General features: G+C 35.2%; 1 protein-coding gene across 1 annotated transcript in view; it reads right to left on the reverse strand.

Moving 5' to 3' along the window:
* Positions 1-13,810, reverse strand: part of CCDC73 (coiled-coil domain containing 73) — a 57,558-nt gene that overhangs the window by 2,940 nt on the left and 40,808 nt on the right. The window contains exons 12-16 of the mRNA XM_056354422.1: positions 12,416-12,526; positions 10,422-10,553; positions 6,454-6,616; positions 3,783-5,333; positions 655-788 (exon numbers count right to left, since the gene is read on the reverse strand). Of these exons, the coding sequence (XP_056210397.1) occupies positions 655-788; positions 3,783-5,333; positions 6,454-6,616; positions 10,422-10,553; positions 12,416-12,526 (2,091 nt within the window). The remainder of the gene's footprint in view (positions 1-654; positions 789-3,782; positions 5,334-6,453; positions 6,617-10,421; positions 10,554-12,415; positions 12,527-13,810) is intronic.

A 13,810-nucleotide genomic window follows, 5' to 3' on the forward strand; every position in this document is an offset into this window, starting at 1 on the left:
ATTAGGTCAAATCCCGATACAGCAGTTAAGAGTTGTTCAGGCTCCACAGTCTTAATGTAGATCTAAAAATACAGTATGAGCCATTGCTAGTGCCACCCTGAATGAAGTAATCTTACAGGGAAACAATAGCTTTCTTTTTAATTCATTTATGTAATGTACATAATACATTTATGTAATGCCTTCCTACTAAATAATAAGATAACTCCAAATATGGTACCACATAACTGCAGCACAGAAGAAATGGATAGGCTCTAATTCATAGATATTCTGAATTTTTAGTCTTTCACAGATTCTTTCAAACAACATGTGCCTATCAAGTAATAAAGGAAACAATGTTTTTATACTTTTACATACTACTGCTAAATTTTTAACTCCTACTTTTACTGTAGGTGATGATTTTTACTAGGGTACACAATGAACTACCCTCTTCCTCCCCTCCCAAACAGACTGGTTAGCATCTGTTTGATTCATACGCTGTGACTTTTTCCTGCTGCTTTCTATCAACCTTAATTGTGAAAAATGGTGCCTTGTTGCCCTTTTGGTATTATTTTGGAGATTGACTCAGTCCTAAAGTATCCAGATGCGTACAGTTGTACAAATGTCTGTGGAATTAGCTCACTGAGGTCTGGTCCGCAATATTTTTAATTGACTTACATGTTCTGTGGGAAAAGAAGAATCATAAAAAGTCTTTGCTATAGCATTCCATTCTTCACTAGGGTCTCCCTGGGGGTGTCGGTGGATACTAGAGGTATTCAAAGTGTCGGCAGCTCTGTTAAAACTGGTAGAACCTGATTGACAAAAAGGAAATGGTAACAACTGCAATTTGGTCTCTAGGCACTAATTGTAAAGTAACTAAACTTCTGGTTTACCTCTGATCTTAAAAAATCAAATATTTATGTTTTAAATCACTGAATCTCTGTTGCAGGCTTTTCCCTTTTCATTTTTTTCTTTCACATACTTCTGCATCTATTTTGTCTCTAAAGATGAGGTATGTTTCTACTCTGATTAAAAATGGTTTGTATCATGTACACATTAAGTTAATGACAAAACTGTGATTTACAGGAAATGTATGTACTCAATATTCTAACTAAATATACTTTTTTCAAACAGTATCACCTTCTGATAATGATAATAAAATACATAATTACTGCCATCCTGACATCCAAGGGGACTTGTAATAAAAGACAGAATCCAAATACAAGGGTTTTAGATAAACAAATAGCATTTTAAATGAGTCTTTCTGTAAATGGCTATACCTAATATTTCAGGAAATCAGGCTATAGCTATCTACTAAAGGTAGGAAGGGCAAATAAGGGGATAAATCAGAGCAGTGTGTAAGGCTCCAATCCTGTAGTGGCTATATCCACTGCTAGTAGACTCTGCTGACAACGGTATGTTCCTTGCAAGATCACAACATAAGTGTACTTTCACAATTACTCATAACGAAAACGGTAGCTGTTTTGTCACTACACAGATGCCCGTTGATCACCGCTACAATAGTAAAATCTTCGTTTTGCTATGAAAATACATAGTTATGTAACAGTTAATTAAGAATACTGGTATTTTCTCTTGGGGGAAAAGAGGAAAGCAGTTATGAGTTTTCTTTTTTTTGTTTGTTTTATGTTTGTTTTCTTTTTTAAGAGTTGCCAGGAGGATCTTGCCCATTCCGAGTTCCTTCCTCCATTTACTGATGTGGTATGGCTGCTCTCTGGTAACCGGAGTTGTATAAATAGTAAACTGAATTGTGGTTAGGCAGTAAAAGAAATTCCTTCAGATAAGCTTACTAAACTCTTTCACCAATGCATTTCACCTCTAGGTCTCCCAAACAGCTAAATGGTTTGTGCTTCACTAAGTAGGAAAAAATAAAAAAAAAATCAGGGACACGGTCCACATGGATTTCACTCCAGCTTTGCTGTTTCGGAAAATACCTCAAAACAACAAAAACCTGCCACAAAAAATCTTGGAAGTTGCAGTGCTGAGTACCACAGTGAACTGTTAGGTGCCCTGACAGTAAGGTTCTTGCATGATCCAGAGAGGCCGGCAAGCTGAAGTAGGGACCTCTAAATTAGGCAGGATGATGAGTGAGAGTCACATCTGGGACACAGACCAAGATCCTCCCTGTGAAGTTTTACTAGAATTCAGGAGGTCTGGTGACTGTGCTGGTCACTGGGCAACTCATTTGAGGAACTAGTTATATTAAAATCCCCTTGGATGAACCTCTCAGAGTCACTTCTTGGAGTTACAGTACTTTGCATACAGAAAGGTTCTGAGAAGCAAAGGAGGAGGAACACAGGGAAGAACTTCAGCTAGTGCTGTCTGTTCTTACAGAAAAGGTACATGCAAAACATCCCATAACTGTGCATTCATTTTCTTGTAACAGGTATCAAAATTCAGGTATCAAAATTCACATTATTAAAAGAAATAATGTACCATCTGAGATCAGGATTCTGCTACCTTGCTACCACTGCTATCGTTTTAGGGACAAAGACTTTTCTGAAACTGAACTGCAAAAAAATATGCATCTGTATACAAATATACGTAGGCCAAGTACGGAAACAAAATTATCTTTAAACTTTTTCTGTCCCACTGCCACTGGCCACAAAACTAAGGGATGGGAGTCCATTTTCTGCTCTTTGTACGTTCAAGGGCCAAAACTCAAAACACTACATCAACAAAACATTAATAGACACAAACACCCTGTATTGTGGCTGTAGCTCTTTTGAAAACCATCTAAGCACCCAAAGCTCCATTTTTCTACACACACAGAGGCTTTAATTCCTTCCAGAACCTAAGAGATTATCTGCTTTTTAAAGTTTACAGCATGTATTAAGGATAGAACCCACATGCAAGCTTTATTTTGAGAAAGGCAGGCACCACTTAGGTATCTTTTACTCTGTCCAGTTACTGAAGTAGAGCAACATCTGTAAATGTATTAGTCAGTTTACTGTGGAAACAGAGATGATACTTTTATTACTTTGGTAGTAAACCGAGTTTAGAAATAACACTTTTAGTAAATAAATATAGGAGTAATCTAGCAGCTAATTTTATTGCAAACCAAATCTAAAATACATTTTTTTCCACATTTCAGTAATGACTTAGAAACACATGGAATGAAGTTCCTATTTGCTGATTTGCATATGCAAAGTATTGCTCAGCATATAATCACCAAGTGCCACCAGTAGGAGATTAAAAAGCTCCTTGAGCACTCTTAACAGCTAGGCGTGTTTTCCAGAGCTTCAAAGAATATAAGCTTGTCCTTTCACACATTGGACACATTCAGATGGTTTTAAATGTCCATCTGAATTAAAAATCTACAATAAAATAAAAAAGTAAAATTTCTCTAAGCCCCATTCAAAGAAGCACCTACTGGTTTAAAAACTATCCAACTGTTATGCAAAATGAGGGCGCTGAATAATTTCCAAAAGCTGCTCAATGCTTTTCAGGTATATACAGAGCCCTGACAGAGCATGCTCTACGTTAGGGTTCGAAATGCCTATAAATAATCAGTTTGTCATTGCACTGCTTTTTTCACAAAGAGAAATATGAGAAGTTGTCTACATAATCAGATAATTGAGCAAACAAAAATTGTTCTGTTGCATTTACACTATAAATTAATGGACAAATCTCATCTTTCAATATTTTTTTTTGCCATATAACTAAAATGTCAGGAGGTTTACATTTTTCTAATGTTACACTAAACTCAGATGCAGAAATTTCACATTTTGATACTGTTTCTAAGTGTATTCAGTACATGCCTCAAAAGAAATGCTTCCTTCTCTTACCTAGTGCTGTTTCTCTTCTGTCAACATTTTCACTGAGATTTTGACACTGTGTTTTTGAAGTAACCTTTGTGTTTTCCAGTAAGCGTGGTAGTTTCTCATTCAAAAGGGAAGGTTCCTTGGAAGCTGAAGTCCATGTAGCTTGACCTTTCATTTGATTTACTCTTGAACAAGAACCGAGGTCTGAAAAATTTAAGGATACTGGAGTTTTCTCAGCTTTTTTATCTGAGGTTGAAAGATCAAAGGATGACCTTCCACTTATGTTTACTAAATTTCCAGCTGTTCTCATGGGTAAAGAGCATGATTCTTTCAGGTGACCGTCAGCAAACTTCCTTCCTGGAACTGTACTACTCAGTGAGTCTTTTTTCTCTTCTAACAATGTGTAATTTGTTGAATTATTAATCTCCAGGGAATGTCCATTTTTGATGGAGTGTATCTGAATATCATCGTTAGCTTTTTTACATGGAATTAATTTATCTGTACTAATTCTATCTGTTTGGGTTTTTTTATGAGCAATTACTTCAAGACCATCAGCCTTTACTGGAGATGCAGCTTCAGTGCTTGAAGTACATGTATTTGTAGCATTCCCTGTTTGTTTGGTACAGTCTTGTTCAGGTTGCTTGCTGTGCATGTCATCCGCATTTATTCCTCTTTCTATTTTGAGGGGGCATAAATTGAAAGTACCCAAGAGAAACATATTACTACTGTGTTCTTTTGTGGCATCATCACCACTTGCGTTATCACAATGAACAGTTGGTAGATTGTCAACGGCAGTTGCTGGAACACTACTACTTCTCAGTGTACCATTTATGTTTCTGGCATTGTTGTCGTCATTTCTTTCTTCAGCATCTATGTGTGTCTGTTTAAAAGAAAGTTTATGTAAACCACTCAGGTTTGATAAGTTTTTTTCTGGTCTTTGTAATCCATTGCCTACATAACTGTCACTGTCCAGCGAGCTACATTTTCGGTATTCTGTTTGAGAATTTTCTTTAATATAAGATAGGATGCCAAAACTTAATTCCTTAGCTTGATGATTATCTGTACTTCTCTCACATGCAGCATTCTTCTTCTCAGTGCAAAGAACCACTTCAGACTCTGTTTTGGGTGCTTCAGGTGTAAGGACACTTTTGTTGCGTTTTATGGTATTTGATTTTTCATCTGCCTTGGCACAAATTGATTGATCTGTAGTATTGCACAATTCTTGGTTGCTAGAGTCAGTCTCCTGACTTCCATTTTTTTTGTAGGCGCCTCTAGTGTCAGCACTGTCTAAAAAGACCTTTCTTGTTTGTGTGTGGCATGCTGCCAACGGCTTGGTGCTGTCCTGTAGGTTTTGTCCTAAATTTGTATTGTTTTCATCCAGTAACATTCTACATGTTGCTCCTAGGTTTTCTGCTTCTTTGCACTCAGTGACATGTATTTCCGAGGTCTGTCCTTGGGTAATTAAATCAGTATCTGTGCAGAGGGTATTCCTGGGAGAAGCCTCCCTTTGCTTTTCTTCATAAGGGCTAGCAACATTAATTTCATCCTTAAAACTGTTTTCAAGAACTTGTAAACCTATTAAGAATAAGTGTATTCTCTAGTTATAACCCAAAGATTAACTATTACTTTATTTTTACAGTTTAAAATTTCTGAAGAGATGAACTGAATATTAGTATCAATGCTGATTTTTCTTATCTTACTTTACACACACAGGTCTATCAAAAAGTCACTGAAGTATTGCAAAATATTTATAAACTGTTCAAACAGAAAATAACATTCTGTAGATTTTAGATATGGCTTATAGTTGAAATATTTCCCAACTGGTATCTGTCCTCCTTATTATTGAAAGGGGTCTTCATTATGAAATTATAGCACATACTTAATCAACCATTGTATGTCTACATAAAGTATAAGCCTCTGGTTACTGATGCAACTGTATTTGTCTTTAATGTTGAAAGTGGCATTTTTAGCTAAATGGAAAACAAAAACTGTTTAAGGGAATATGTTCATAGCAAAGGGAATATGCTATGACTTGACGGTAGGGGGCTGGTGAGGAATAGTAAGCATTTCATTATCAGAAAGGTGTTTTCTGAAGGCTGTGAGCACTGATCCTTTAAAGCGGTCACTTTGCAGTTAACAAGCTTTTAAATTTCCACTTATCTTTCCTACATTTTAGAGACTGAGCATTAGAGACTAAGTACATTTCCTTTAGCTGGCTTCAGAAAATTACTTACTGGAGTTAAAATGTGCTTTGTATAGAAAAGCGTTATGACTGTCCACATGAACAGACCTTCATTGTCCTGTGCAGCACACTCACTCTCTGCCTTTTTTCATTGTTTTATGGGAAAGGAAAAGCCCTCAGTTTTGCTTCCAGACAGTTCTATACACATCATAGTTCTAGCCCCTATTGACTTCTTGAACTGGCATGCAGAGAGTATTGCAACAGCTTGAAGGGTTACAGCACACAGGTCTTTAAACTTAGAGTCCCAGGGCAGCCACTGGAAGTACTGTGCTTTCACTCAGAACTTTGTGAATTTATTATAGATTAGCACTACTGACACCAAGAATTTTACTTTGTTAGTACAGTAACATTTAATTCAGGATTCCAGCATTCCCCTGTCATATACTGTATCTGTAAACATTTATCCTTCTTCAACAATACTACTTATCTCTGTTATCCATGTAATGTTATTACTTTGTTCTATCTGTAATTCCTCAGTGCTTAAAGAGTAGTTCATTGTGGTTTTAACTTCAGTTTCTTCTTGTCCAAAATTACTGTCTCTTATTGTAGATTGCATACACTCATTTTCTTTCTGAACAGCCTGTATTTCACTATCTTTTGAGTGTTCTTGACCACCCTAGCATAAGAAGGAACAAAAGGTTATACATATTTTAATGGTTTACTACAGTCACCGATTAGATTTGAACTTCAGGACTTAAATTTAACATTATTTTTACAATTCTGATGGAAAACAAAGACCATTCACCTGAAGTATACAAAGTTCATGTAAATGCAGAAAAAAAAAGCACAGACTAATACCCTAGAAGAGTAGGAAAGAAATTAGATCCTGCTATATTACAGTCCACACAGAAAAGTTATACAGATTGACAGAACTTCTCAGAGGAAGGAATATGTGTGTACATGTGCTGACTGGATCACTCCCTCTGTCTGCTGGCTAAATCAGTGACCTGCTCAGGAATTACATGTGGAAAAAACATGCATGTTTGCTGTTTACACTCAAACACGTGCATACACACACATACTAAGACTATTTTTTTCTAACAAACCACCTAGGATAGGTCAATAAAGCTTATGAATGTGCAAGTCTTACCAGTCTTCCCTCCCAGATGGCTTCTTAACTGGAATTTGAGTCAAATTCAACAGGAGTAAAAGCCTGAAAGATTTATTTACTTAAAAGTTTGAGTCACGGGTTTACTACTGCAGCAGTTGTCTTTATTTTTGAAAGCTGCATTTGACAAAGTTCTGTGGAAACTACGAGCTGAATAGTGAAGAAATGCTTCAGAAAAACCCCACCAAAAAAAAAGGAAAAGAAGATGCATCTTTTATCATCATCAACTGTTTGGCAGCTGAAGGCAGAAGCATATGCTGGCTCTTGCCCTAAAGATAGGATATAAAAGATGTGGGAGGGAGCAGGGGTATTGCTTAGTCCATAAAAGATGCGAGAAAAAGCTGAAGATACTTTCATGACTGGAGGTGTTGCAAAAGTAAGACTGGGATGTGGGAGGGAGTTACAAGTCTTGTGCTTGGGCATTGGATGTGTGGGGAGGACAAAGCATATTGCAAAATGGAGGGAGGCACATAGACAACACTGGTAAAAAATGGGATTATTGCAGTGGTGGCACTGTAGATGATGCAGAATACAAATCTGCAGGAATCAATTTTCTACAGGTCACAGAGATATCCCGATGCTCCCAGCTTTGCTGATTTGAGGGAGGGAGGAATGGAAGAGGACCCTAAAAATAGTTTTTGTCTGCTAAATACTCCACCTTCAATTTGAAGTTTCAATTGAAATGTCTCTTTTCCTCATGTTTTATTATAATCTTCCCTGACATTCTGATTTGGAAATTGTACCTATGACATCAGGCTATACACAGCTTTGGTATCACATTTTCAAGCTTTCATTTTCAAAGACAAATATGAGAAATTTGCTTTTTCTTTCACAAAAGCTGTAATTTTTTATAATCTTTTGCTTCTAGGAGCTGTTTCTTTAGACAGAAACACCAAACACCACAATATAACTGTGCATGTCACTCTTTTGTACAGGTATAAAACAGCTACTGCAGTGGAATTTGACCATATCTGTTGGTATGGGCTGAACTGCTGAATGCATCTGAGACAAACATGACAAAGCATTCTTAGAAAGGGAGAAAGCTTACATGATTCCTTTCCAGATTTTCAGATGGGTTGAATAAACCTAGCTTCCATTAACTTCAAATGGATGTTCAGCCCTTCAAAAATAGGTCCAAGTTGCATAAACCTAAATGCCTATATATCAAAACTATTAAACCTGGATTTAATTTTTTTCCCCTGTGATTTAGTAAAATCTAACTAAGCAATATACATATACCTATGACAACCTTTCCCTCAACAGAATATGTCATACCATGAAACTAAAAACATCCTCAAAACCTGATCTCCCTGTACATATACACATGAAAGAATTACAGTAACCCATTGCTAGGTGTCTATTCTCTAATGGTACACAGCTGTATTACAAATTATATTAAACTAAATGTAAAACACAAGAAAGTTAAACTAAATTGCAATTTGAGCTTGTAATGAGGTCTGACATTGTACCTTTCTTTTTTAAAAGGCCTTTTGTTTAATTACTATTCCACAGGTGATTAGTATCAAGAAGTTTACATACATTCTACATTTCATGCCCCACAATCACAGGGATTTTAGATTGCACTAGATATAAAAATAATTATATGCATATTTCCTTGCAAAACTTGGAGCCAGAGTCAAGATCTAAATCATAGCCAACACCTTGCCTTTTATGTTTTACTAGACAGTGACTCATTACTGATACAAGGTGAAATTCCACAGATTAGAATAATCAATATGATCTGCTGCAGCTCCTGTAATTTCTTGGCAGTGTTCCACTGGAGATTTGTCTCAGCCTAACCTGCCTAGCTTATGAAATCTTACGATCATACAACACAAACGGGTATGGCAATTTGCCATAAGATAGTGTAAGATATATATTTAGAAGACGTCTCGGAGATCTTTTGCATTTAGGAGCATATGCTTTAAGCTTATCTACTTTCAAACACTTACGGTTACCCTGGTAAGCACAAGTATGGTTTATCATGAATGACTGATTGTGTGCCATTGATTCTGCACCCTAAACATAATTCATATTTAATTTTCATTCAAAGAAACAATGATTTTTAAGAGTGACACTATTTGCATTATACTTTGTTGAATTCATACAGCTTTGGCACAATGAATAATCAGTTCAAGTCTAACTTCCATTGCATTATTAAGGACAAACCAGCTGATATGTATATACTCATATATGTATGTTTGTGAGCTACAAACATACATTGTGAAGAAAATGATTTTCAGTTCTTCCAAATTCTAAAATATTGTTACAGTTTGTCATTTTACTGACAATTCAGAGACTAGTTCTAAAAAGATAATGTGTCTTTACAGTCCTAGTGTCTTCATATTTTCTTAACATTGAAAGCAAAATCACATGCATGCAAAATGAGTTTTCCCTTCTTTGAAGGATAATTCATTATTTGGATGTAAAAACTATTGGAAAAAGAGATATAACCAATACTCAAAAGAATAGACTCAATGCACAAGGAAAGTTGTGGCCATTCTTATGGCTTATGCCTCTTCCCATTTCTTCAATCTTATAAACGACTGGAAGATATATTTGCAACCCAGTTAAAGTAAGGGATAACACATAGCTGCAGGGCTACGTGTTCTTCCTTTTGCTCCAACAGATCATCTTCACGTGTTTAACCACTTGCTGACTTCTCATACATGCTCTGAATACAGAACTGAACAGGGACATGGTTCACCCAGCAATGTAAACTCAATTCTAGTTCAACCCGCACTGTATAAAACAGTCTTTTACCTCCTTGTTGAGCTTGTTATGCCTTTGATGATTCTTAAAGATGCTAAATGAAATAAAGTTGAGGGTTTTTTAAATTAAAACTGAAGAATGTCAATAATCTATATGTTGATAAAGCGAATTTCTCATCTGTCTCGCAGGCTGAAATTTGTTCCTCTGAGTAGAAGTGGATTTTCACACTCCCAGGGAACTCACATACATATGAAGTCAGTTGGTCTGCCACAGTATTTGAGAAACACTGATGCAAAATATCTTTGTGAAACAGGGCTTAGTTAAGATAGATTATTTATGAATTATGTATAAATTTATTATTGAGGTAACATCTCCAGTTTCTATGATACAAGTGCCCCTCTGGACGAAAGGGGAACATTCTCTGGGTAGAGGAATTTTCATGGGATCTTGGATCACTGATTAAATCAATTAAATTTTTAGGTTTAGTGATGTCAAAGGAAGATCATGGACACTGCCAGCCAGATTAGAAAAACTATCATATCTCTCATTCTCTAGTATTTTTACAAGAAATGGAAAGTCTGCAGCTATTAGAGACACTTACCTGCAGATTTTCCACTTTCTCTGAATGCTGATTTCCCTGAGGAGGATGATAACCTTCAAGATGTCTGTGAACTCGTTTAAGTGAATTCAACTCATTTTTAATAGCGCCTATTTCTCTTCTCATGTTTTCCTCCTGTAAAAATTGAAGGCACACAGAGCACACAAACATAGATCTTGACTGCATGTTCAAATATGTAAAACAGTATTTTACAGGGGTATTAACAGCTTAGCAAATTAAATTCTTAAAATGAAGTGTATATGCTAAGCGATTTCTTTGTACAAAGTAAGATAATTTTGAGCTTTTTCATTCAAACCAAGATTTTAACTACATTTCCATTACAGATGATACCTTTTATTATTTGGGTTTTTTTTTCACCATTTACTTCAAGTAACAATGTTTGAAAAAGTGAGATTTCTATTTGTAGCTTTCTTCCTTTTTTTGGCTCAAAGATAAATGTGCTAGTCAACATTCATTCTCTACCTACATTGTCAAAAAACTACAACAGCAAATAATTTGCTTGGCACTTCTGCCTCAAGTATCCAATACTTCAAGTGAGCACATAACAATTAAATCTTTGTATTTAGAACAAAAAGGATGATCAAAAAAACAAGGGTAATAAGAATAAAAGGGCAATTTTACAGAAATACCTTCATTTAATTTACAAATATTTCCAGAGCAGTGTATAAGGTTAACATTATCCATAATGACACTACAAGATATTAAGAAACCAAATTTCTAGTTAGCCATAGCAGAAATATGGAGAGGGTAAAAAAAAAAAAATCTTCTAAAGAACAAATGCAAACATTTCCATGTCTACACAGGAAACTATGGTATAAGACGCTTCCAGGAATCGGGGAGATCAAATCTTCTCAGGGCAGTGAGCATCAGAGCAGTTCAGCTATTTTGTAGACTCATAGCTGCAGTCATCTCCATAGTGGCTGCACTCAAGAGTTAATGCTAGACAACAGGATTACAGGGACAATTTTGCTTTGTTTCCCCACAGCCTCCCTGAGAATCCACACCAAATTCAAAACCTTTCTGGCAGAGGTACCAGTTGTGTAGAAACAAGACAGACTATTAAGCAAATGCTGCTTAGAGTCTGGTTGCCACACACTAAACAGGTCTTGTCTCACTGAAGAAGTATTAATATTTCTTACTTGTGGACATGCATTTATTATTGCAGATAGTGTTTGCAGCTACGATATTTTGCTAATTATTTTGGGTTAAATAATTACTGAAGTATTCTTTAAAAGTAATGAAGTAGTAGAAAGAATGGCAAATATTGAAGATAAATTATTGTTTAGGTGTAGACAGAGGTGAATTCACTGAAAGGACATACAGATTTTTTTTACCTTTTCTTATACGCTTTCACCCCACAGTTGAAATTGATTAGTTCCTGTCAAATCAAGACTTCTGCTTTAATGCAAGCCTTCAGTATCTTGGCCTGATCCAGTGTGAAGTTGATTTTTTTTTTCCCTTTGCATATGGTCATTCATGTCACTTCAGTTCATGTGGATTTACATTCATTTTTCACTATATGACAGTTTACTAATTTTTTCAGGATATAGGGGTACAGCCTAGAAATGCAGGTGTTCTCTGTATAAATTGTATTTTTCAGGAAATTTGCATTTTTTTTACACATATAGTTTTAATTTACACTGAATTTTATCAGCTTCCATGTCTAGGTAATGGCAAATATGTAATTCTGGAATATTTAAGTGCTAAATTCAAGGTAACACCTAATACCTTGGCTCTTGCTTTACAGAACTGCAGGAAGTGTACTGACCTTTTAGAGCACAGAAGTCAATGTTTCTCCTAAATCTACCTGTTAAAAATATTCATTTCTAGAATAGTCTGCATTACTGGAAAAGAAATTGGTTCTTTTTGTTGTATTATTTCTGTAATATTTTCTTGGCTTTTAGGAATTACCTGAAATGCTTGATGACTATTTCAAAAACCTTTTAATACTCTAACATTTAATTTAATAAACCTACATCTTTTTTCCAAGTTCTTAGTGCTTTCTCATGCTCATTCTGAAGATTAAGGAACTTTTCTTCATTTTCCTTTGCCTTCTCCCTTTGCAGCTCATTATCTCTTTCAAGGGTCTGCAATAAAATTAATTATCCAAAAAATAATCAATACCACATTAATGAATTTTGATGTGTTTTATGTTGCTTGGACCTTTGCTTCTAACATGCTGGAAGTGCCATACAGATCAGTGATAATGTGCTATCTCAACAATAATTTTCATAAATTAACAGAAAGGTGCTTATAGTTTAGCTAACAGGAAACAGGGGGAGGTTATGAAAAAAGAAATGGCTATAAAAGGGTATAAAAACACTTGCCATTATTCAGTTTCACTGCATAAGTTTTAATGTGCTGAAAAAGTAATATAAAGTCCAGAGATGAGAAATATGAAATGTAGCACAGTCTAGACCCATTGCACTTAAAGAAAAAACTACTGTGTAGTCAAAGAAAATACTTCTATTTTTCTGATCTGTTTTTCCATTCTAAATTGTTTATTAACTTATCTTATAAACTCTAAAAACTTTAAATTCTAAAACATATCCACTGGAACATGAAGTACATGTCTGATTATCTTTTATTTTTATTAGATCACTGAAATAGATTAATGTGCATTAAAATAACAGTTTTATTAGTAATAAATTTTATGCTATCATAGTCGTACTTGCAACATTTTGGGGTTAACTCAGCTAAATTAAAGCTGTCTTGTGTAAATAAATAATACGTTCACACGCATCTCAGGTACTGTTGGAATTTTTATCCTATCACATTTTTAGAGCAAACAAAATAGAAGATAAAGGACTTAATGCATCCATTATCTACTATATAGATGACACAAATATATTTGATAATGTAAACATAACTTTAATTCATGTAGCTATATGACCAGCTACATATTTATGCCTCTGCTGAGCTTCTTTGAAAGTCCACTCGAAAAATGTTATGGAGGCAATACTCCAAAGTAAAATTCCTTTTTACTCGGTCTTTTAATTAGAAATTAGTCTACTTCTTGATTCTTGATGCTTCTTGGTTAAAGGCAATTGTACAGAGGGGGGAATACCTGAATTCCTTGCATTCTCAAGTATTCTGTCATCATTTAAAGAATTATAACTTGTTTTTTCTGAACTCAAAAGAACATTGGTATCCTAGCACTAAGTATGCATAGGTAGAATGAGAAAGGACAGTATTATCTTTCTTGAAAGTTACCTTGCAAGTTTAAGTATTCTGTCATCTCAAGCTCAAAAATAAGCAGTAATTTTTTGTGAGTGTAAGAATAAAAATATTTCTATGGGACTGTACAATCACTCCTTCCATTTTTCTATTATTCTGAAGAAACTGTTTCTTGAGCAAGGTCCACAAACTTG

This window comes from Falco biarmicus, chromosome 10 (genome assembly GCF_023638135.1).
Source record: "Falco biarmicus isolate bFalBia1 chromosome 10, bFalBia1.pri, whole genome shotgun sequence".
NCBI classification, from domain to species: Eukaryota; Metazoa; Chordata; class Aves; order Falconiformes; family Falconidae; genus Falco; species Falco biarmicus.